General features: G+C 36.9%; 2 protein-coding genes across 4 annotated transcripts; both read left to right on the top strand.

The window, feature by feature from the left end:
* Positions 1-11,705: 11,705 nt before the first annotated feature.
* ercc1 (excision repair cross-complementation group 1) lies at positions 11,706-22,925 on the top strand. Of its 3 annotated transcripts, none has more exons than XR_010897107.1 (10): positions 11,706-11,841; positions 13,685-14,050; positions 14,571-14,674; positions 19,074-19,173; positions 19,372-19,448; positions 19,589-19,688; positions 19,820-19,891; positions 20,362-20,430; positions 20,589-20,717; positions 22,909-22,925. XR_010897107.1 is itself a non-coding variant. In XM_067409104.1 (9 exons), exons 1-9 carry the CDS (start codon positions 11,779-11,781, stop codon positions 20,652-20,654), a joined length of 1,017 nt encoding a protein of 338 aa, XP_067265205.1. In that variant the 5' UTR covers positions 11,706-11,778; the 3' UTR covers positions 20,655-20,752. The 3 variants fall into 3 exon arrangements, 1 of the variants encoding a protein (XP_067265205.1); XR_010897106.1 differs by lacking the exon at positions 22,909-22,925 and adding an exon at positions 21,014-21,484; XM_067409104.1 differs by lacking the exon at positions 22,909-22,925 and having other exon boundaries at positions 20,589-20,752.
* Positions 22,732-24,342, top strand: LOC137035631 (granzyme B(G,H)-like). Its single transcript, XM_067409105.1, has 5 exons — positions 22,732-23,026; positions 23,287-23,434; positions 23,612-23,762; positions 23,844-24,101; positions 24,193-24,342. The coding sequence occupies exons 1-5, from the start codon at positions 22,981-22,983 to the stop codon at positions 24,340-24,342; spliced, it is 753 nt and encodes a 250-aa protein (XP_067265206.1). The 5' UTR covers positions 22,732-22,980.
* Positions 24,343-25,057: the final 715 nt, after the last annotated feature.

Raw genomic sequence — 25,057 nt, 5'->3', positions numbered from 1 at the left:
TTCATCTTAAGAAGGCAAAAAACAGGAGAAGAGCCAGTAATACAAAAAAGTTTCAGTCATCATTCAAAATAGTATAAGCTATAAATGGGAGGGATTGAGGAATAATGAGAGCATAGAAGCATTTTTTTTAACAGGATGCAGTTAAGTGCTCATGGAAGAGATTCGTTTTCAGCTGTTTTTTGAAAATTGTGAGGGATTCGGATGGCCAGATGATGTTAGGAAGTTAGGAACAGTGAACGAAAACATCCTTGAGAGTGATTTTGAGCCTCTCTACGATGGAACCACGAGGTACCGCTCACTTAACCACAAGTAAGTGAGAGCAAAAGTAGGAGGGTGCAGAGCCTGTGGCCGTTCTGTACGCAAGCACCAATGTCTTGAACTTGATGCGAGCTGCAACCAGAAGTCAATGCAGAGAGATAAACAGATGTGACGTGGGCTCTCCTGGGCTCACTGAAGAAAAGATGTGCTGCAGCGTTTCGAATCATTTGCAGAGGTTTGACTGCACATGTTGGAAGACCAGCCAGAAGAGCATTGCAATAGTCCACCCTAGAAATGACAAGGGCCTGGACGAGAAGCTGTGTTGCATGTTAGAATGGGCCTGATCTTCCTAATGTTGTGCAGTGCAAACCTGCATGATCGTGCTGTTCTTGCAATGTGATCTTTAAAGGTCAGCTGATCATCAAGGATTACCCCAAAGTTCCTGGCTGAACCCAATGGGATTATCATTGATCTGGATGGTAAACTGGTGCTGTTCTGGCGGAGAGGCTGAGTAGATGAGAAGCTCTGTCTTAGCTAAGTTAAATTGCAGGTGCTGTTCATCAGCATAGCAATGGTAGGAGAAACCATGTCCCTGTATAATGGGTCCCAGTGTATGGAGAAGAAGAGGGGTCCAAGAACTGATCCCTGAGGTACCCCAGAGACCAGTGACCAGAATGTATCATGGTTTCTTCAAAAATATTAAGCAGCACAACTGTTTTTAACATTAAAAATAGTAACAAATGTTTCTTGAGCACCAAATCAGCATATTAGATTTTTCATGTGACACAAAACTGGAGTAATGTCTGCTGAAAATTCAGCTTTGCCATCACAGGAATAAATTACATTGTAAAATATATTAAATTTAAAAAGTTTAAATTATAATAATAATATTTGTAATAACGTTTCAAAATATTACTGTTTTTACTGTACTGTAAAAACAGTAAATGTAATTACTGTACTGTACTACATTGGTCAAATAAATACAAGTGAGCATTAGAGTTTTATAAATATTTTTAAAAAAATCTTACCAAACCCAAACTTCTGAAGATCTGCTCACCTGATTATTCAAAACCAATATTTCTAATTCACACTGAAAGTTGAAACTTTCTATCACCATAAAACTTTGTAAAGAGGACTTGAGTGTTGATGGATGGACGGATACGAAAGTGTTACAGAATGACAATCGCTCTCTTTCTTTTGATACAAAGACGGGTCTGTTCCACAGCAGCTACGAGTAGCCTGACCATCTGTCAACAAACCCCCACAGTACAAACATTGTGACTGACTCGCAGACACACGCGTGCGCGCGCCGGCACACGCACACCTGACCGGCCCAAAGCATTACATCTCAGATTGTATTCCTGCCAAGAGTTTATCACAATGGAACGCATCTCTTCCCTGTGCAATGATATCATAGAGAACCCGCTGGGCTCTTTTCTTCTTTCTAACTCGCTCTCTCTCTCTGTTTCTCCCAGCTTTGACACAAACCCTCTTTTTCAATGTGTGCGTCTTAAGCCGGCACAATAAGATCTGGTCCCCATACAGCAGGCGTGACAGTAGAGTATTGAAACGCTATTGGAGAAGAGAGACGCCACTGTGTCACAGAGGACAGAGAAGAGACAGCATGAGTGAGAAGAAGAGAGAGCGTGTTTGTCAGTCCTTAGAGCTTATGGAGCCATCTTTCACTAAGATGCTCATTATTGCTGTGTTTGTGTGTGTGTGTGTCTTTTCCAGCAGGTTCTCTCACACACACAGCTGTGAACAGGGTGTAAAGGGATAGAAACCCCCAGACTGCACCAACCATCACCTAGGCAACAAGATACCACCTGCATCTTTCTTTCTTTCACACTTCATCTCCACTAAAGTTTCTATTGAGAAATGTCAGTTTTTCTAAAAGTAGAGCTTTGTGGCTTTAAGTCCGTTTGTCAAGTTATCTTTATTTCTATCTATCTTTTATACAATACAGATTGTTTCAAAGCAGCTTAACAGTGATAAACAGGAATATAATGATAAATGATGCAAACAATTAAATTTGTTTGTAAAGCAGCTAAAAAAAAAGTGTCGTTATTCAGCTGAACTCAGTTCAGTGTTGATTCAGTTCAGTGAAGTTCATCAATGATGAAATGAGTTCAATTCAGCTATAAGTAGCTCTAGTGTTCACTTTGAGTCATTGGATGTCAATTATGAAATTAAGTCAAATCAGTCATAAAGCAGCACTGCAGAATACAGTGGCCTCATCATCCAACTCAATCCAATTCAGTTAAACTTTTGTTCTCATCCAATACTGTCAGTAACAGTCAAATCAATGCTAAGCAAGCCAAAGGCGACAGTGATAAGGAACCCAAACTCCATCATTTGTGTTAACTTTGAGATACTATATATTTATAGTGCACCTAAAAATTATTATATGAAACTAATTTCATTTAAAATATCTGCAGTTAATTCTTAGCATATATTCACATGTATAATATAATATAATATAATATAATATAATATAATATAATATAATATAATATAATATAATATAATATAATATAATATAATATAATATGACGTAATATGTAAGCAATAAGAGAGACTGTGCTGTATTGTGAATAAGTCATGGCTGAAGGGCGTTAGGCACGACATGAAGCAGAGTTTATAAAATGTTTATAAAACAGTTACCACACAATACAAATATTAAAGCCAAAAATATGTATCAATGCAACTTTCATGAAGTAAACTTTTACTAAAAGCCTTCCTTTCACCGGAAAAAAACAGTCCCTGACCGTGAACCGCAACAGAAGTTACATTATTATGCCATTAGGTGGCGGCAAAGACTGTCTTTATGAGTGTGTCAGTCAGTAGCGAAGACTTTTACATTGAAAAGACTGAATAGAGTGCCCCAGGGATGACGCGTTTTTGTAGGCCAACCCGGAAGTTAGCGGCGCACGGGTTCCTTCGGCTGAAAGCCTATTCATTTTTCCCATAGACTTTTGGAAAATCACAGAAAATAAGCTCTGTGTTTAACAAAGGGTTATGACACCTACACGTTTTGTCTATCAAGATAATCTTTACAAGTTAACACAACATTTATAGATTTTGAAGCCTAAATAAAGTCGTCAGATATAAAAGGCTAACAGTAGGCTATAAACGGACTACAGCACACCATGGTCGCGGATCAACGTCGTCACCACCAAGCGTCCTCAAACTTTATTTAGAAAACAACTCTATTTAAAAACATGCTCACTGATTATGATCTGCGCTGTGTATGAATATTTATCCACTTTTTCATGAGAAATGCTGTCCAAATGTCCTGTTTGTCATGATGATGTCTAAAGTCCCCGCCAAAGGAAGTAGTCCCTTTTAGCAATTTGTTAGCAACCGCCGATTTTAAGACACAGTAAAAGTTTAAAAAAAATCACAAGTGGGTTATAACTGGTGTGTTTTATGTCATAGATCAAAACGTGAAAATATTTAGAGGCTTTGTTAACCACAGACCTTATTTCAGGCGATTTAACAAAAACCCATTCAAAAAACCCATAGACTTTACGGCGTTGGAAATTCTTTGACAAGCGCTGTCAGTCACGGGAAAACCCCTTAACTGTTAAAAGGACAAGATAATACATTGGATGTTTAAACAGATTTTTTTATGATGAACATAGGACTGACCTGAAGGAAAATGCTCGCTCAATCGATCTCTTTCTCACAGTACTCTTCTACATAATACAGTAAGCTTCAATAAATGTTATCAACCGAGATCAGTTTACGTTGCTAAGAGTGGTTGTGTAGTGATACACAAAACCATTGTGCTTTATCGTGAATAAAACACAACTATTGACCAATCAGAACCAAGGAACTAACCGTTTTATATATAATATAATATAATATAATATAATATAATATAATATAATATAATATAATATAATATAATATAATATAATATAATATAATATAATATAATATAATATAATATAATATAATGTATTCCTCAGTGTTTCTTCTGTTCTTGGTCTGGTGTTGTCCTCTATGGATGTTTTGTGTGCTATATGTATTGTTTTAGTTTCTGTTTTCTCCTGTGACTGGAATATCTTGTTCTTTGCCTGTATTTATTTTGTTGTCTCCATGAATTTACTTTTGTTGTTTTGTTTAAATAAATGTTATACTGCATTTGGATGCAATGCTCCTTCTTTACTAAAATGGCCATGCTACAAATTTACAGTATATGCAAATATATAAGTTTGAGATCGTAGGGAAGTTATTTACATTTAAATAATGCAGGCTGGTGACTTCAACAAAAGCATCAATTAAAGTAGGTCTATCTTTAAACGTTTATAAGTTATCATTACAAATCAGTTTCCCTATTGAGAAAATGAATGGGATTTTTACTTCCGTAACCCGACTGTTGCACTCTATTAGCAACATGCATTAGCTGCTTGTGATAATAACCGATATTATAAACCTAAGTTTAGAAAGACAGTCAGGGTCTGCACCATGCATGCAAGCAACAGCAACAATAACAAGGTGAGACAGTGAATGCATTGGGGTTAATTTCCCAAGTGAGCCTCTCTTCCTGTCTCTAACACACACACACACACACACAGCAAGAGGCAGGGGGAGGATGATCTGCTCAAATAAATGTTGTCAGGTGTGTTTTGCACTTTAACTCCAATTCTGGGTGTTTATCCGCACTAATGAACAACTCTGAGTCAGCGCAAGAGAGCTAATTGTGTGTGTGTTAATGTGTGTGTGTAGGGGGAACATGGGTTAATTTAGTAGAAGAACATTGGAGATTCAGTGACTCTGACATTTATGAGCAATTAAGGATGGAGGAAGGAGGACAAAAAACATGAAGTAAGGAAAAGAGAGGAGAAAGTAAGGTGTGCGTTGAGGTGCCATTTCATGATATCCAAAGTAGGCACCCAATGACAAAACTGTTATGTGCAATGCCTTGAAACCACTGATGCACTCATTCCACCATGGCCAAAACTATGTGGTATTCACCCCTTCTAATTACTAAGTTTGCCTAATACAGAGAGGACAAATCTTAACGCTATGGCATACAATGACAATATAAAGAATTATGTGTTTTAAAGAATGTGGCAATATTTTGGAACCCATTGAACACCTTTGGGATGAAATGGAGAAGATTTTATTTAAAATGTTGTTGTTATTTAGCTAGCTAGCATTAACATATCGACAAATTCATTCATTTCAACTGACTTGCTCATCAAGATTCTCTTCAATCTGTTGCTCCGTCATGGCAGTTGTTGACCTGTAATAGATAAGTGACTCACTGTAAGGATTGTGACACACCAGGCTGTCAATGAGCGTTTATCGAGCTAGTTTTTGTGGTGTGTTCCACACGTCGGCTCTAGTCAGGCTCACGTCAAACTAGGCAGTGCACAAGAATAAAAGTGATGAAAGCAAGCAAAGAAGTCAAGATGTCACAGACAGAAGGCTTTTCTAATTTTACGTCATCTTCCCTTAGCATTCCAATACGCCAATATATTTTCATAACAACATGAGCCGCCTGGAATTAAGTTCACAAGTTTACCCTTACATATAATCAGATATAGTAAAAAAGTATGCATATTTGGCATGCTGTCCGAGGGGAGGGCTCCTGCCTCCTGTCAGATGTTCAATAGACATCTGTCTTTAAAATGATTCTTTTTATTACAATTATTATTTTATAATTTTATTATGATTATTACAACAGATGTTTTCCAGATGAAGACATCTTGGAAACGTACATGTGCTATCTCGCACAAAGTATGTTTCTGGCCTAAGACTAAAATGTGAATGAATGTCAGCATACATCGTAAAACATGAAAGCCAGACGAAACCCTGGCAAAAACGGTAACCCGATCTGAACTCACACAAGCATTGAGTCATCGTGCCCGATGCCCAAGCATTACACAATCCAGCACGGCTGACAGTCATGCTCGTTTCCATCGGCAACAGCTGCTGGGAGGCGATGATGTCGTGCCACACAATACGGCATGTGAGCGCTGACAAAGGCGGCACTGTGTTGGCGCAATGCCGTCACGGCCCGCTTCCTAGTTCGGCTGCCATCAACGTTTGCTTTTTTTGTTGTTATTGTTGCTGCGGTTGTTTAGAGGCCTGTTTTGGAGACTGGGGAGAACACAAGGGTCTTAACCCCCTGGTCTCACAAATAGCCACAAAAGAAGGGCGCATTCAGCAGCCGCAAACACACAACAATGCACCACACGAGGGGGGAAGTAGGTCATGGGAAGAAGCCCTGGATCTGGAAGGAGATGCACTGTGGGTAGACGAGGTCATTTAGTGCGCGTGATTCGTGAAAGTTATGGAATATCATGTATATTTGAGGCTTAGTGGCTGGTGAGGAAGTATTCCCGAGATGTTCACCTTGACGACCTCTCAAATCCAGTGGGCAGTGTTTGCCCTCGCTCTTTCCCACTTGAGATTTGGTTGTATTCTCATTAGTGGCCATTTTAAGTGTCTTTGTTAATTGCATCCTGGTTTTCTCCACACCTGGCTCCACCTACCCTTCTCATCCAAGCTCATCCAGTCTTTCCCAAAATACATCTTTTCTTCATCTAACTTAATTCCCACCAAACTAAGATTTTATCTTCTTTAGGAAACTCTAGGTATGTCTTGTACTTTCTGAAGGCATATCTTTGACTTTGCTGTCTTGGCCGCACCCTTTCTCTGGTTAATTGCGCTCATAAGGAATTGCTCCCTGTCACAACTGGAGAACAGACCGTACACAGACAGCATGCAGCCTGCTACCATCGGCCCCTGGAGGCCCTCAAGACGGCCTGGTCGTCCCGAAGGCCACACCAACAAACACAAGTAGTGCACACATAGATACGAAAGCATTTTCACCTCATTTAACCCTACTTACTGTAGGCTTTACTTTCTAAGTTATATTCGTATAGCACACATAATTGCCTTAATTTCCTTCTTGCTCACTCTCTCTCTCTATGTGTACATCTGTACACACACACACATACACAAGACGGAGCCACCAGGGGCCAATGAAAAACTGTGCATTGATATTGTAGCTAACAGGCAGTTTTGGGAATTGCTGGTCCCAGGATTAGAGGGTGGGGGTGGTAAGATAGAGTAACGAAGCCTGACTGGGAATTCTCATAATATGTGGCATTGGGACGTGGGGACCAATGTATTGTAACCTGACTGAGAAAACACACTTCATTATGTGTCTATGTGCTAAGAGAAGAGGTTATTAATGTTGTAGACAACAACAGGGCTCCTGACCTAGTGTGTCTGCTGCAATAGGAGACAAATGCCATGATACATGGTGACAGAAACTGTAGAACAAAAAGAAAATATATGTTTCTACTTGCATAAAGTCAAGGTATGATGCAAACATGTAGAAGTTGTTTAGCTAATAAACCAACACTGTAATTACTTATTCGTGCTCTAGCTTAGGGGTTTTCAACTTTTAATACATTCATTAATACATACAATTCCTTATCATAGTTTCTTCATTTAATTTAAAATACATATTAGGGTATTTCTTCAACTTTGGGCACTTTTGTGTCCAGGAGTTGATTTTTTTTTTAAATTAAAATAAAAGATTTCAATTTTTTTTACTTTTTGTTATATGGAGATCAATTAAAATGTCTTCATATATTTAATAAATGCCTTTTATATATACATCCTACACTCTAAAAAATGCTGGGTTAAAAACAACCCAAGTTGAGTTAAAAATGGACAAACCCAGCGATTGGATTGTTTTTTGGTTGAATCTTAAACCCAACCTGCTGGGTAGATTTATTTAACTCAACTAATGTTTAAAAAGTACTTTATTGATCACTTAAAATGAACCCAAAATAGGTTGGAAATTAACATTTATTAATATGTTTAATTAATAATAATTAAATAATAAATGTATTAAATTGCTTTTTAATGAATGTTCACCTTTTGATATTATTGTTGCCTCTAGTAATTATGTGTCTGATTTTAAATTTCCAACATATTTTGGGCTCATTTTAAGCCAGCCATATAGTCATTTTTAAACAATAGTTGAGTTAAATAAAACTACCCAGCAGGTTGGGTCAAACATTTAACCCAATCACTGGGTTAGTCCATATTTAACCCAACTTGGGTTGTTTTTTTACCCAGAATGTTTTTAGAGTGTATAGTTTTATCTTTGTCACAGATGCAGATGTTCAATATCTAACTATAATCATTTAAATAAAGAGTAAAATAAACAAATCACTTCAATATTTATTGTGTAAAAGTAATTTATCCATTTTTTCAACAATAAATTATAATGGTCCCATAGTGTTTTCATACATACAAACATTTCTGCTCCTAATGTTTTTGTTTCTAATAGAAAATAATAAAAATCAAGGTAAATCACTTGTGAGCAGAGTTAGTTCCAAATAAGCTGTAATTTTGTCAAAATTATGACATTTTTTTTAGAAAAAAAATAAAAAATGTTATAAACATAATATTAAATAATATAAAAATATGAAAGAGCATTTTTCAAAAATGTAAAAAAAAAAATGTATTTCCATCACTGTTATTTCCATAAATTGTGTGTTTAAATAATACATCATTTGAGATGAGGTTGAAATGACACTGTAAAGGGACTTTTCAGTACTTTGTTGTTAAAAAAAATCAACCTTAAACCAACCTTAGATGGTGTGCTATTAAGATGGTCTCCCAGCCTGTCAAACTGAAAACCAGCTTAGTGTATAGTTTAACTTGGTTTATTTCTCCGTCTAAAAAAACTATATGAAGTTTAGTAATGACATTGGCTACTGCACTTGGCTCTGTGTGATTAAATGATGCAGAGCGACGCTGATATAATGTGTATGTGCTTTCATACTGAAAAAAGCATTTTTTTCTGAACCTCATGGGTAAGAGGGTACTTTGGCACATTTGGCACAGGATGGTACAGTCAGTGTGCTGCTGAAACGCATATGTTACAGCTGAGGGTGACTCGGTGTGTGTACGTATCAGGGAATGTGGTGATCTCAATAAGATATGTGTGTGTATGTGCGTGTTGTGTATCAGGGCATGTGGTTTCCTCAGTAAGGGGTCTTGCGAGTCCTTCAGTCAGACAGCTGGAGGGCCAATCTGTCCTCTCGCTTGCCCAGCGATGGCAGGGCAGATAAGCGGCCACTACGGACCCGACCGTTACCCCTCTGCCCCAACACACACGCACACACCCACACCGGGAGCCCAGGAGCAGCCCGCAGCCGGGGGCTGACAGATCGACACAGCCGGCTCAGCATGGGGTCTGCGAGGGGAGGGGAGGAGAGACCTGAGGGAGGGGCCGGAGGTCTGGAGGTGGCCGTTATTGCAGCCAAAGCCAGGCTCACTGCCAACATATAGAGAGAGAGAAAGCAAGAAAGAGCGACAGAGGAAGAGAGAAACAGAAAACACAGTGTCTAGATATAGGCTACCAGCTAAGTGTTAAAAAGCACTCGTGCATCTGTAACTTTGCTGTTGCATCTCTCCTCTCTCTTTTTGGACAAGAAAATTAATAAGAATGTGAAAATGAGTGTTGGTGGAAGAAATAAAAGTTGACATGACATTCGGCACTAGTCTGGATAGATCCTGCATGTCTCCTGCCATCACAAACTGAGCTAATTCAGGTCTACGGAGGTGTGGGATGTGATTGGTTGTGCTTTTTCCTGAAAAACGTTTACAGGACAGCAGCAAATTTTCATTGTATATGCTGAAAGTGTCAAAAACTAATCAGGGCTTCAGGAAAAAATGCCATTGAAGTGATAAAAAAATGCCCCATAAATTTAAAATGATGGCAAAATATCTATTTTTTTCCCGGTTATCTAACATAAGATTAATAATATTCTATTATAGAAATATTTAGTTATATAGATCAAGTACCTATATAACTAGTATAACAGATGTCTGTCAGAGTTAGGCTACTATATCTGTAATTGCTGTATTGTGGAGCTGATTTAAAGTGTTTTTTGATTAAACAACAACAACAACAACAAAATTCTGCTCTGAACACTGAACATGAATAAAACACTCCCAACAACTCCAAAACTTATGTCAAAATGATGCAGATAGAAATAAGAAGGTATCTAATCTTAGGGACCAGTCAATTGTGCCTAAATTGTATTAATAAAATAGATCTGATTGCACATCCAGACACTTTTTGTATTTGACATTGATTTTATTTAATTTTAACAGTCATAATTGTTCCGACTAAAAATTTATTACAGGTAATTACGTGTCTGTGTGTGTAGTTATTCATTTGTCTACAGTGAAAACAAGTGAAATAAAATACTATTCCATCTGTAAGGGTAATAGAATATAAAATAAAGTATTTTCTGGGAATTATAATTATTATAATTTCAATATGAGGACACATATTTAAGGTTATATCCATGGAGCAGCTAATTGGCTTGATGTCTTTACCCACAGTCCTTTGCACCACAGGCTGAATTTACAGCCCCACTCACCTTAAAACTCTAACTGTGTCCTTGTCACAGCCTTACTTAACCAGGCAAATCTTTCATGGTTGCTCAAACGAAGTGTGTGTGTGTGTGTGTGTGTTTTTGTGCGTCCATACTTTCAACTTATGATCTTGTCGGACTTGTCTTGAACGGTGACTGACATACATTGGTGTGATGCCAAAGGTTTGTGCGTGTTGTGTAAATGCATCTAGCTTCTCTTGGAGGGGCATGAACATGATTTCAGAAAGAAGCTGGCACCATCTGTCTATGGGACCTATGATGCTATGGCATGGTGGCAGGACAGGACGTCCCGAAACGCCATCCACATAAACACACAAACTGGGTTAAACGGGTAACACACAGATGACTGTCAGAGTTTGGGGTTCTTAATTGGATACATAACACAAACATTGACCATGATGTTCTGAGGGCTGAGAGGAGACGATAAAGTCATGAATGAGACTTCAATGTTTCCTAAGGAAAATGTTTGTTAAGAGAAGAAAAAAGGCTACAAGACAAAAAATGTTATGTATAGTCATAGTCATAATGAGAGGGTTTACACATTGACCGGCTTCTTTGACTTACAAATACCATGCAATACTACAGTATCGTATTTTTGGGTGAAAAAGAAATGATGTGGCAACTAGCTTCAGTCTGAAATGTAAATTAGCATATTAATCTACTGTGGTATATGGTAGCCTATATACAAAAAAAAAAATAATATATATATATATATATATATATATATATATATATATATATATATATATATATATATATATTTTTTTTTTTTTTTATTATTTTTTTTTTTTTTTTTTTTTGTGTAACACAAAACGGTTGGCTACGTTTGGGACCCTGTGTGTGAAAAGTATTAAAATCGGTTGCAATGTCGCCATCTGTCTAATAGTGTGAGAAAATGTAATAAATTCCGGTTTTGGGCGCCATCTGTCGGATAGTAAGCGTCTCAGAGTCGATCGATGTTTCTGTGTTTATTACATTTGTCTGACACTGACTGTTTTGTTTCGCTGCAGAGGCGGCAGATGGAGTCAAATGTTTGGTTTCTCTAGTTTGTGCAGTTACTGATAATTAATAAATGGAAAAAAAGAAATTCAATATCAATTTGGACGACTCGGCGTTCACAAAGGAAAGAAGTCCGGTGGGTTTTGTTTCCTTGCTATTATTATTATGTTGCTATGGTGTGTTGTAGCAGTTACTAGCGTCTTAGTTGGAGGTTCAAACAAGGTTCATCGGTTCATACATAAACTATCACCACTGATATTAAGCCAGGGGGACTGAATCGAAAATGCAATTACTGTAAATCACTAAACAGCGTCCATTAGCTCTGGTCACATGGCAGTAAAGGTTAAAAGTTAACTGAGGCTCGTCACCCTTACAGACTAAATCAATAAAAACACATGCACGATCTACCAACTTGATGAGCTACTTTCACACTTTATGCAAGTTTGCCCATAACAAGGTGTTGATGACTCATGTTGCCCACCGCAAAGTTAACTTACATATCCCACTCTTGATCAGTAAGTGCAACACTGAAGAAGACACTTACCAGAACTTAAAAAAAAAAAAATCACAACAATCTAGATTCATATGGCAGTTCACTCAAAATGACAATTCTATTATCATTATTTACTCACCATCATGTTTATCCAAACCCATATAACCTTTTTCCTCTGGATCATGGAAGACCTTCGCATTACGGAGGCCCTAAGAGGCCAGACATTTATTTTTTTAAAACATCCCCCCCCCTGATTTTTTTAACTTATTTTTCCCCACGAGAGCGAGAGAGAGAGAACACAAACATCGTTCACTGAGCTATGACTGTGCACGTTAACCAGATAAAATCCCCTAAACACACTTTTTTTTTTCTTTACAAATTGTATCTTATTTTGTATCAAGCATGTTCTTGACACTGTTGTCTCTGTACGGAACAAGTAGTAGGCAACAGTAACTTGTGGAAAGTAAATGATTAAAATTGTCATTTGTGGTGGAAATGGTGCCATAACTGTGGATTCATCTTAATTTTTCAAAAATGGATAAAAATGATTTTCTCAAAAATGGTTTTATTTCAGTTTTTGTTTGGATCATCATAGTTCTATAGATCATATAGCTATACATTTCTTATACATTTTTAAAAATACTTTAAAACTTGATGTTTTATAATGAATTTTCATAATCCACTAGAACATCAGAATCTTTGACAAGGTTAAGGTCAAATTACAGTTAAAGTGCAGCTTCAAAGGGCTTTAAAAGATACCAGTCGAGGAATAAGGGTCTTATCCTGCGAAACGATCGGTCATTTTCGAAAAAATACAACTGTATTTGATTTATAAACATAAATGATTGCCATGCACATGCTTCCACTTTCCGTATTCTTCAAAAAGCTTACGCTGTATGTCCTACGCCTTCCCTATTCAACTTACGGGAAAAAAACTAAACTGGCACCACGTTCGTTCCGTAAGTTGAATAGGGAAGTCGTAGGACATACAGCGTAAGCTTTTTGAAGATCATTTGTGTTTATAAAGCATATACAGTTGTATTTTTTTCTGAAAATGACAAATCGTTTCGCTAGATAAGACCCTTATTCCTCATCTGGTATCGTTTAAAGCCCTTTAAAGCTGCACTGAAACTGTAATTTTGACCTTCAACCGTCTGGAAGCCATTGAAGTCCACTATAAGGAGAATAATCCTGGAATGTTTTCATCAAAAACCTTAATTTCTTTTCAACTGACGAAAGATAGACATGAACATCTTGGATGACATGGGGTTGAGTAAATTATCAGGAAAATTTTATTTGAAAGTGGACTAATCCTTTAATGACCGTTTTAATGTAATCTTCAAATGACAAAAATATAAATTGCAAGAGATGAATAAAGTAAAAAATGTGTATATGTGTATATAGCCCCTTTAAGAATACATTAAATTATTCAAATGGCAGTGTCACTGAAATAATGCACATAACCTGGTTCCTTTTATTCACACAGGTGGCATCGTTGTTTAAAGCCAAAGATGGTCAAGTAGAAGCCTCATCTGTTCCAGCTCCTGGCCAACCACTGTCCTATGCAGAGTTCGTTGTACAGAGCAAAAACAGGGGGCTTCAGGGAGCAGCCCATGGATCAGAGAAACAAATATCTGCTGTCCAAAGTAGGAACGATGCTTCCACAGCTGGAAGTGGCTCAGTTAGTACGTCATTCACAGACTCAGGGAATAAACCAGAGACTGAACAGCAAGGACCAGCAGAGGTACCAACAGAAGATCAGACAAAAGAGGAAGGTCAGAGTTTGGAGAGTTGTATCATTCCTCCTCATCTCTTAGGATCCGGGAACAGTATTATTGTCAGTCCTCGACAGGTCTGTATAACGTATGTTCATTTTCTATGAACACACGTTATTTCAAAATTGTTTCCCCTCTTTTACACATAACAAATTGTATAGTATTTCTGAAAAATGCTATTTCAGCTGTTTTTTTTAACATTGATAATAATATGAAATGTTTCTTGAGCACCAAATCAGCATATTAGAATGATTTCTGAAGATCATGTGACACTGAAGACTGGAGTAGTGATGCTGAAAAATCAGCTTTGTGTCACAGAAATAAATTGCATTTTAAAATATATTAAAATAGAAAACAGTTATTTTAAATTGTTATAATATTTCACAATATTACTGTTTTTACTGTATTTTTGATTAAATAAATGCAGCCTTGGTGAGCATTAGAGAATTCTTTCCGAAACATAAAATCTTACCGACCCCAAACTTTTGAACAGTAGTGTAAATCAAAACTTACTGATTGCAACTTTTACTTGATTTCCACTATATAACAATTAAATATAGAACTTGATTATAATGTTATGTTTTTATCTGTATACAGAGAGGCAACCCTATCCTAAAGTTTGTGAGAAATGTTCCCTGGGAGTTCGGAGAAGTGGTGCCAGACTATGTTTTGGGGCGGACAACGTGTGCTCTTTTTCTCAGGTTGGTTTGTGGGTATTTGTACAGTACCAGTGAGTAGATGAATTACACCTGCTTGAAAATCTAATTATTTCTAATATTATAGTATGTCTGTCTTTAAATAAATTATTTAAATTACAGTCAAAGTACTTTTTCAAAATAGGAATGTACACATTGAAAAGCTAGAAGCTTCAGCAGGACACCGATGGAGATAAATATGGAAGCATTGTACACATTTGAAGCCAATTGCAAACTTCTTGTTGGATTTTAAATGCACTGTACATGGAGGAAAGAAAGTAATAAGTTGATATACAGGTGCATCTCAATAAATTAGAATATCATGAAAAAGTTTTTTTTTTTTTTCTTTCTGTAATTTAATTCAAAAAGTAAAACTTAAAGCTGCAGTCCGCAACTTTTTTTGGTTAAAAATGATCCAAAATCAACTTTTGAACAAGTACATAACCAGCCAGTGTTCAAAACTATCTAATTATCTTGTCTCGATTCACAACAGTAAGCTTGTAATAATGTTTTATAATAAGAGCGACATGGCGGATTTCCGCGGGAAATTCAAGCATGCAGCAGTTCCTCTGTGCGTCATTACGTCACGTCCGTAAACAAAGAAAGGAGTCCCGTCGAGAGGCTAGCCAGTTATATCATGTGAGGAAGCTGCCGGTAGTGGCACATTTATAGCCTTTTCTCACAGCAGCTGAAATAATTAAACTTATCATTTTGATGGCGGATTGTAATCCAGAAAGATCTAAATGACAATCATCAGTGACAACTGGAGATTCAGCCGTAGTCGAAAAGCAAAAGACTTCGGACTGTGGAGTGGATACAGAAATTGAAATCTACAGGTAACACTAATACACACTAAATACACAGTCACGCAATGCTGATGTTGTTAACAATAACAATTTGAGAACAATATAACAGTATTAATAATTTGCACAGTTTGGCGTGATCCGAGCTAAGCGATCGTTAGATTTAATCATCATTGGCAGCGCGATTTATTGTAGGCCTAATGCTTTTTTCCTCAGTTGGTCAGAACAAAAGTGGCAGAAATGTTATTTACTTGTTCAGACGATATTTTCCAGTAAAAATTCTTATATTGGTCATACTTTCAAGATGTAGAATCTGTGATTCTGAAGTTCAGTATCCACATCGGTGAGGTGACTGACAGCAAGCATTAGATTCATCCGTGCCTAGTTGTGCCGAAGCACAATGCACGTACAGATAACTGTTCCGCATATGGCTGCAATTGCATGTTTCAAACAGAGATGGCGATAAAGAGGAAAAACTGCAGACAGCAGCTTTAAATATATTCTAGATTTTTTAGACAAAGTAAAATATTTCCAGACTTTTTTGTTTTAATTTTGATGATTACAGCTTGCTGCTCATCAAAATCAAAAAATCAGTATCTCAAATTATTAGAATATTTAAATTCAAGTTCTATTAAATTAGCATTCTCAGGGTATAAATACTGGGTTTAGGTCAGTAATCCCAACAGCAGTCATGGGGAAGTCTGCTGACTTGACAATTGTCCAGAAGACGATCATCAAGACCCTCTACAATGAGGATAAGCCACAGAGGGTCATTGCTGAAAGAGCTGGCTGTTCGCAGAGTGCTGTGCCAAAGAATATTCATGGAAAGGTGACTAGAAGGAAAAAGTGTGGTATGAAAAGGTGTACAAGTGAAAGGAATGACCGCGGGCTTGAGAAGATTGTCAGGTGAAGCTGATTTAAGATTTTAGGAAAGCTTCAAAAGGAGTGGACTGAAGCTGGAGTCAGTGCATCAAGAGCCACCGCACACAGACGTCTTCAGGAAATGGGCTACAACTGTCACATTCCACGTACCAAGCCACTTCTGAACCAAAGACAATGTCAGAAGCGTCTTACCTGGGCTAAAGAGAAAAAGAACTGGGGCCGTATTCACATAACATTTTATTTTACCACTAAGAGTTCTCCTAAATAGCAGTAAAAGTTCTTACTAAGAGTTTTCTCATAAAACCTATTCACAAAGCTGCTGAAACCAACTTTGACTAAGGAATAGACTGAAGTCTTAAGCTAAGAGTAAGGGTGGGGTTGACCTCGTTGCTAACACACAGTGATTGGCTAATGGGGGAGGAGTCAGCGATTTAATCATAGAAATATGATGTGTAGAATGAGGTGACATGTTTCCACATTAAAATAAAGGTTTTAAAATACAAATGTTGCCATAAAGGTTTTAAAATGTAGGCTAAGTGTCACTAATTAAACTAGTATGTATATATATATATATATATATATAATACATGAAAACCACTGGCATAGGTAATCAGACAATATTTATTTATTTGTTAATTTTTTTTTTTTGGCGTCTCATCGTAGATTCAAATCTATAAATCAAAATGCATTGCATTTATGAAGAAAAGGTTCAGCACCCAAGGATCTATCTCTATTGCCTCATGGTGTTCAGTGTCTTTGGGTGGATTAGGACTGCTTGTGATTTGGTCTAAGTGACTTAGGAGTCCTCTTGATTACTCCTAACGTTTCACAGATTTAGGAGCTAGTTTTAGCGCTAAAATGCTTTGTGAAATACTCTTAGAGCAAAAATTTAGGACTCCTAAAATTAGGACTGACACGGCAAGTTAGGAGCTACTTTTAGCCTTAAGATGTTTTGTGAATACGGCCCCTGGACTCTTGCTCAGTGGTCCAAAGTCCTCTTTTCAGATGAAAGTAAATTTTGCATTTCATTTGGAAATCAAGTTCCCAGAGTCTGGAGGAAGAGTGGAGAGGCACAGAAACCATGTTGCTTGAAGTCCAGTGTGAAGTTTCCACAGTCAGTGATGATCTGGGCTGCCATGATGTCATCTGCTGGTGTTAGTCCACTGTGTTTTCTGAAGTCTACAGTCAACGTAGCCGTATACCAGGAAATTTTAGAGCACTTCATGCTTCCTTCTGCTGACAAGCTTTATGGAGATGCTGATTTCATTTTCCAGCAGGATTTGGCACCTGCCCACACTGCCAAAGGTACCAAAAGCTGGATCAATGACCATGGTGTTACTGTCCTTGATTGGCCAGCAAACTCGCCTGACCTGACCTGATTCTCTATGGGGTATTGTCAAGAGGAAGATGAGAGACACCAGACCCAACAATGCAGATGACCTGAAGGCCGCTATCAAAGCAACCTGGGCTTCCATTACACCTGAGCAGTGCCACAGGCTGATTGACTCCATGCCACGCCACATTGATGCAGTAATTCATGCAAAAGGAGGCCCAACCAAGTATTGAGTGCATAGAAATGGACATACTTTTCAGAAGCCTGCCATTTCTGTTTAAAATATCCTTTTTTTTATTGATCTTATGAAGTATTCTAATTTATTGAGATAGTGAATTGGTAGGTTTTTGTTAAATGTGAGCCAAAATCATCGCAATTAAAAGAACCAAAGACTTAAAGTACTTCAGTCTGTGTGCATTGAATTTATTTAATACATGAGTTCCACAGTTTGAGTTGAATTACTGAAATACATGAACTTTTGCACGACATTATAATTTATTGAGATGCACCTGTATGTATGATCTCAAAACCTACTGCAATAGGTTTTATGCTTGAATTTTACTTTTTTTTTAATACATATTTTACATTGTTGCAGCACTTATCTTCCCAATCTGTCAGTAACGCTCTGTTTAGTTCCTGTCTCTGTGAAGCCCCTCTTTCCAAAAATTTATTGGCAACTGCTTCCAGCACGTTTCGGAAATGTCATGCCACTTACCATAACCACAAGTTTCAGGCGTTTCAGGGAGTTAGAATAACTTCCTTTGGAGTGGACTTTGTGCTTTGTTACTTTGCAGACCTTTTTCATGCTCAAACTGAAAAATTAAAGATGAAAATGTAATAAAGCACAATAGGTCCTCTTTTAAGTTTATGAAATTGCCACTTTCATAAATGAAGCCAGCTCTGCTGTATCCTTTATTTGCTTAGTTTAACGTTACTCTAAGACAAAGTAAATGTACGTGCACTTTAAACTTATTTTGTAAGTGTTATGTTAGAATTGAAGCCTCTCAGTTAGTCAGGTGTGAAACCACATCCTTCTCCAGAATCTCCACCTCTCTTTGCAAAGCGAATTGGTGAGAATTCAAGGAAGGAAACGTTGTGGTTGACTGTGATGACTGGTACGACAATACAGACTAGACAATGTAGAATCAGCTGAGAAATGTTAATTAACAAAAGCATTTTGTAATTGGATTTAGAATATTGCGTATATGTCAAGAAGATGATTTTTGTGATAATATATGAATAATTGCAGTCCCTTAACCAGTGGTTTCATTTTACTGAATTACAAATGCCAAATTGAAATAATTGTTTTTTAATAGTATTTATATTCAACAAAGATTTATCATTACTGTATGGGATGTTTTTGTTTCTCTTTCTCGCTCTCTTTCAGTGTACGTTACCATAATCTGAACCCAAACTACATCCATGAGCGTCTGAAACAGCTGGGACAGAGTTTCACCCTCAGAGTGTTGCTCGTCCAAGTCGACGTGGTGAGTTTGTTTCACTCACAATCACATTTCTTTGTCCTTTCTGTAATATACAGTATTGTGTTATTTAAATCTGAATTAAATGCTAAATAAAGCAATGGTTGGTTAAAAAAAAAGCCTATTAGTGCCTGTTTTTGAAGTTTTAATTCAGTTAAAGACTGTTGATGTTGATGTCTCATTTCTCTCTTCCTCATTTATCAGAAAGACCCTCATCATGCACTGAAAGAGCTTGCTCGCATATGCATCATGGCTGACTGTACCCTCATTTTGGCCTGGAGGTAGGGGGATGGTTCTAAATAATCAAGCTGAGGGGGAATTCCCTTAGTGGCTTGTGTAAATATAAGGTGTTAAAGTTCCTGTTAGTTTTTAGTGCTTTAATTTAGTTCCTCTAACAAAACTACCTGTTTGTATGTGTAAGTCCTGAGGAAGCAGGTCGTTACCTTGAGACATATAAATCATACGAGAAGAAACCTGCAGATCTTCTGAAAGAACAAGTGGAGAAAAATTACCTGTCCCAGGTTAGAGCCCACAAATCTATTAACACATCTGAAATTATTATGTGTGGTTCATTTAATCAAACACTGTTGCCATCATTCCTATAAAAACACTCTTGGTCAGTTTTCATAAATAAATTATTTTTATTTGACAGGTTACAGATTGTTTAACCACGGTAAAGTCTGTCAATAAGACAGATGCCATGACTCTGCTGTCTACTTTTTCTGTAAGAAGCACTTTTCCTTTATATGATGCACATCTTATTTCTTTTATTACTTACACTACCATTTAAAAGATTATTATTTTCTTAAAGAAATAATTAATTGTATTCAGCAAAGATGCACAAAATTGATTGAAAGCGACTTTTTCATTGTTAAACATTTCTATTTCAAATAAATACTGTTCCTTGAAAATAATGTTTCATGGTTTCCCCAAAAATATTAAGCAGCACAACTATTTTAACATTGATAATAATAAGAAATCAGCATATTAGAATAATTTCTGAAAGATCATGTGACACTGAAGACTGAACTAATGGCTGCTGAAAATTCAGCTAAGAGATTTATTTCAATAACATTAAAAAAATCTTACAGACATCTTTTAAATGGTAGTGTATATAAAATACTCTGCCTATTTTAAATTAGTGATCATGAAATACTTTTACGTTCTTATGTTGATGGCATTTTATGTCTTCAGTCTTTGGAGGGCATCATTAAGGCTTCGAAGGAGGAACTAGTTTTGTGCCCTGGACTCGGTCCACAGAAGGTGTGTAGAGACACTTTGATATCATATTTTGAACTGTTGGCTTTATACATAGCATCATACTTTGATGAATACAAATTTTAACAATAAGTCCATTTGACTCTTTTAACCTATTCAAGAGTATGTGTCTTAATTGCCTTTCCTGATTGTGGTTCATTTAGGCAAGAAGGCTTTATGATATACTGCACCAACCCTTCGTAAAGACCAAGAAGAAGGAAAGCGGATAAATCCAAACTGCGTTTCACAAAATCACTTAGAACATATTCTTTGGTCTATGATGATCTTGGCCTGTAAGTGGGGCAAAAAACAGCCTCTAAAAATTCAAAATGCAGTGGTTTATTTGTTAGTTTTGTTGTGTTTTTGTTTTTTGTTTGTTTTTGTTTTTTTTTTTGGGGGGGGGGGGGGGTATTTATATTTTGAATGTAACCTGATTTTGTAATTCTGTATGTTTGATCTGACTTTGTAAGATGAGTCAATGTTTAATTTTTTATTAAAAAAATTAATCCATTTTTTTAATGGGTGTTTATGAAAAATTAATTTAGTAGTAGTATTCCGGGATAATTGTGTAATATGTTGTTTTTTTCAGAGTGGGAGGTGAGGTTCTGTTATAACCCCATGATTCTTATTGCAACTGGAACAAAACCTGTAGAAACTACCTGTCATATAAGAAAAAATGAATGGAAACATGTGGACAGACTCAAATAAGATTGGAAATAGAAATTAGACTGTGGGCAAACTGACTCAGAGTATGAATGTGTTTGTGGGCCAAAAGTTTATGGCCATCACAAATGCCACAAAAAAATGTCATCATACTATCATTTACTGTCATATCACAACTAAGCCAGTGGGAAGTTTTACAGTCAGTGATGAATATGAATCTTTTTAAAGCTGTGTTAATGTGAATGTTAAACTGTTAGCATAGTCCCAAAAAAAACTCCTTTATCATTCACTCACCCTCATGTTGTTCCAAATCTGTATGACTTTTCTGTTGAACATAAAAGAACATATTTTGGGGAAAAAAAAAATATATATATATTATACAATAAACAAAATTATAAATGCAACACTTTTGTTTTTGCCCGCATTTTTCATGAGATAAACTCAAAGATCTAAGACTAATCTAAGTACACAAAAGGCTTATTTCTCTCAAATCTGACTAAATCTGTGTTATTGAGCACTTCTCCTTTGCCGAGATAATCCATCTACCTCACAGGTGTGGCATATCAAGATGCTGATTAGACAGCATGATTATTGCACAGGTGTGCCTTAGGCTGGCCACAATAAAAGGCCACTCTAAAATGTGCAGTTTTATCACACAGCACAATGCCACAGATGTTGCAAGTTTTAGGGAGCGTGCAATTGGCGTGCTGACTGCAAGAATGTCCACCAGAGCTGTTGCCCGTGAATTGAATGTTCATTTCTCTACAATAAGCCGTCTCCAAAGGCATTTCAGAGAATTTGGCAGTATATCCAACCAGCCTCACAACCGCAGACCACGTGTAACCACACCAGCCCAGGACCTCCACATCCAGCATCTTCACCTCCAAGATCGTCTGAGACCAGCCACCTGGACATCTGCTGCAACAATCGGTGTGGCATTGTGTGGGTGAGCGGTTTGCTGATGTCAGCGTTGTGGATCGAGTGGCCCATGGTGGCGGTGGGGTTATGGTATGGGCAGGCATATGTTTTGGACAACGAACACAGGTGCATTTTATTGATGGCATTTTGAATGCACAGAGATAATGTGACAAGATCCTGAGGCCCATTGTTGTGCCATTCATCCACGACCATCACCTCAAGTTGCAGCATGATAATGCACAGCCCCATGTTGCAAGGATCTGTACACAATTCCTGGAAGCTGAAAACATCCCAGTTCTTGCATGGCCAGCATATTCACCAGACATGTCACCCATTGAGCATGTTTTGGATGCTCTTGATCTGCGTATATGACAGCGTATTCCAGTTCCTGCCAATATCCAGCAACTTCGCACAGCCACTGAAGAGGAGTGGACCAACATTCCACAGGCCACAATCAACAACCTGATTGACTCTATAAAAAGGAGATGTGTTGGCCTTTTTTGTGGCCAGCCTAAGGCACACCTGTGCAATAATCATGCTGTCTAATCAGCATCTTGATATGCCATACCTGTGAGGTGGATGGATTATCTCGGCAAAGGAGAAGTGCTCACTAACACAGATTTAGACAGATTTGAGAGAAATAGGCCTTTTGTGTACATAGAAAAGGTCTTAGTTCTTTGAGTTTAGCTCATGAAAAATGGGGGCAAAAACAAAAGTGTTGCATTTATAATTTTGTTCAGTGTAATATATATATAATGACAGAACTTTTTTTTTCACATTTTTTTCAATGAAGTTCATGGGACTTTTTTTTACCGTTTTACCTGAGAAGTTACTGTGTTATTAATACATGCGTGTCAGAACTTTCCCCTACACCTTTCCGTTGTGTACTTTCATATGTGACAGTGTATAGGCCAGAGAGTATATAGGCACCACTGAGGGTCAAATGCTGTTCCGTTCCTGTATCATTCGTACATCATGCTGCTCAGTGTCTGTCTCCTGCTGTCTGTCTTCTCTCTGTCCGGTAAGACATTCACCTCTTACATCAATTAGACAGGCAGTTTTGGGAGTGAATATAATTTCTGTACAAATCCACATTTTTGTACCAATAGCTTTCACACAGTTTAAGTCATTGTAATATACAGTATTTAGAGAAATACATCAATAATACTAGGCTCATAACCATTTTACTTCTGTAATTTGACATATTTTGAAGTTAAACTGTACTGTACTCAAGTTTTAACTCTATACTTACCATAAGAACCTCTTGTGTCATTATCACAGGAGGGTTAGAGAGTGGTATCATAGGAGGCAGAGAGGTTAAACCTCATTCCAGACCGTACATGGCATCCCTCCAGTATAGTAGACAACATATGTGTGGAGGGATGTTGATTAAGGATGATTATGTGCTGACATCAGCCCACTGTTGGAAGTAAGTTTATGCATGCATACAGGTGTAGCCTTAATAAACTGGGTAATATGTAGCATTCAAAAACAGTTGATTATATGATGAGGTCTTTTAGTCTTTACTTTGTTTTTATTGTTTGTAACAATGTACTGACATGGTACTTTCCACTAAAATAACATCAACATTATATTTTTCTCACAGTAAGACCCCCGACTACTTATTAGAAGTCGTTCTGGGAGCTCACAATATCACCCAGAATGAGCACAGCCAGCAGATAATCCAAGTAGAGAAGTACATCCCACATCCCAGTTATACGAACAATAACTTCACCTACGATATTATGTTGCTAAAGGTATTCATGGTGCTCAAATTGTGCTTTTTTTCTGGATGGAACTATTTTTTATTCAGTTATTCACTGATAAATATGTTACAGTTGAAGACCAAAGCTGTACGGAATGAGTTTGTGGATGTTATTGATCTACCTAAGAACAATAAAAATATTCCCGCCCTTGTGGAATGCTCCATTGCTGGCTGGGGTATGACAAAACCCGAAGGAAAAGCATCAAGTGTTCTGCGGGAAGTCAGCGTCAAGTTGCAATTCAGCTTTGAATGTAAAAAAAAGTGGCAGGAATATTTCAACTCTGAGAAAATGATCTGTAGTGTCTCAGATGGGAAAAAGGCTTTCTGTCAGGTACTGAAACGTCACTTTTGGTGTTCATATATAGTGGCAAATTCATATAGTGGCAGAATATATTTTGAGTATTACATCTCTTTCTTTTTAGGGTGATTCTGGCAGTCCTCTTTTTTGCGACTCTAAACTTCAAGGAATGGCTGCATACACATATCCTTCTGACTGTACATCCAAGAAGTATCCTGAGGTCTACATGAAAATATCTGCCTTCCTTCCGTGGATTAGGAAGCACATTAAGTGACTGAAACATCATCTTATACAAAGAAAATGTATGCACCTAAATCATGTGAATAATTAGGAACCCTAATTTTTGGCTACTACCTGCTGCCATTTCTAGTTTTTGAACTTCATAAAAATTGGTCAAGAATAAATATTTTTTCTAACTTTTAATTGTCTGTGATTGCTATACCATAGGCACCATTTTATATATATATATATAATCAGTACAGTCCAAAAGTTTGGAACCACTAAGATTTTTAATGTTTAAGAAGTTTCGTCTGCTCACCAAGGCTACATTTATTTAATTAAAAATACAGTAAAAAACAGTAATATTTTGAAATATTACAATTTAAATATATTTGACAAAGTAATTTATTTCTGTGATGCAAAGCTGAATTTTCAGCATCGTTACTCCAGTCTTCAGTGTCACATGATTCTTCAGAAATCATTCTAATATGCTGATTTGCTGCTCAATAAACTTTTATATTATTATATTATTAATATAATTAATATTAATATATTATATTATTTTCAATGTTGAAAACAGTTGTGTACTTTTTTTTTTCAGGATTCCTTGATGAATAGAAAGTTCAAAAGAACAGCGTTTATCTGAAATACAAAGCTTCTGTAGCATTATACACTACCGTTCAAAAGTTTGGGGTCAGTAAGAATTTTTATTTTAATTTTTTTTTTAAAGAAATTAAAGAAATTAATACTTTTATTCAGCAAGAATGCAT

This window comes from Chanodichthys erythropterus, chromosome 14, assembly GCF_024489055.1.
Source record: "Chanodichthys erythropterus isolate Z2021 chromosome 14, ASM2448905v1, whole genome shotgun sequence".
Lineage (NCBI taxonomy): Eukaryota > Metazoa > Chordata > Actinopteri > Cypriniformes > Xenocyprididae > Chanodichthys > Chanodichthys erythropterus.
Note: the sequence above shows the minus strand (reverse complement) of the source record. Positions and strands in the feature narration are given on the sequence as shown.

Bases quoted from the DNA above. Each gene is read 5' to 3' on its own strand.
- ercc1 (XM_067409104.1), top strand. From the start codon at position 11,779: ATGGAAAAAAAGAAATTCAATATCAATTTGGACGACTCGGCGTTCACA. The intron at 19,449-19,588 runs GTAGGGGGATGG...TGTATGTGTAAG, and splicing joins ACCCTCATTTTGGCCTGGAG to TCCTGAGGAAGCAGGTCGTT. The intron at 20,431-20,588 runs GTGTGTAGAGAC...TGGTTCATTTAG, and splicing joins CTGGACTCGGTCCACAGAAG to GCAAGAAGGCTTTATGATAT.
- LOC137035631 (XM_067409105.1), top strand. From the start codon at position 22,981: ATGCTGCTCAGTGTCTGTCTCCTGCTGTCTGTCTTCTCTCTGTCCG. The intron at 23,027-23,286 runs GTAAGACATTCA...TCATTATCACAG, and splicing joins GTCTGTCTTCTCTCTGTCCG to GAGGGTTAGAGAGTGGTATC. The intron at 24,102-24,192 runs GTACTGAAACGT...CTTTCTTTTTAG, and splicing joins GGAAAAAGGCTTTCTGTCAG to GGTGATTCTGGCAGTCCTCT.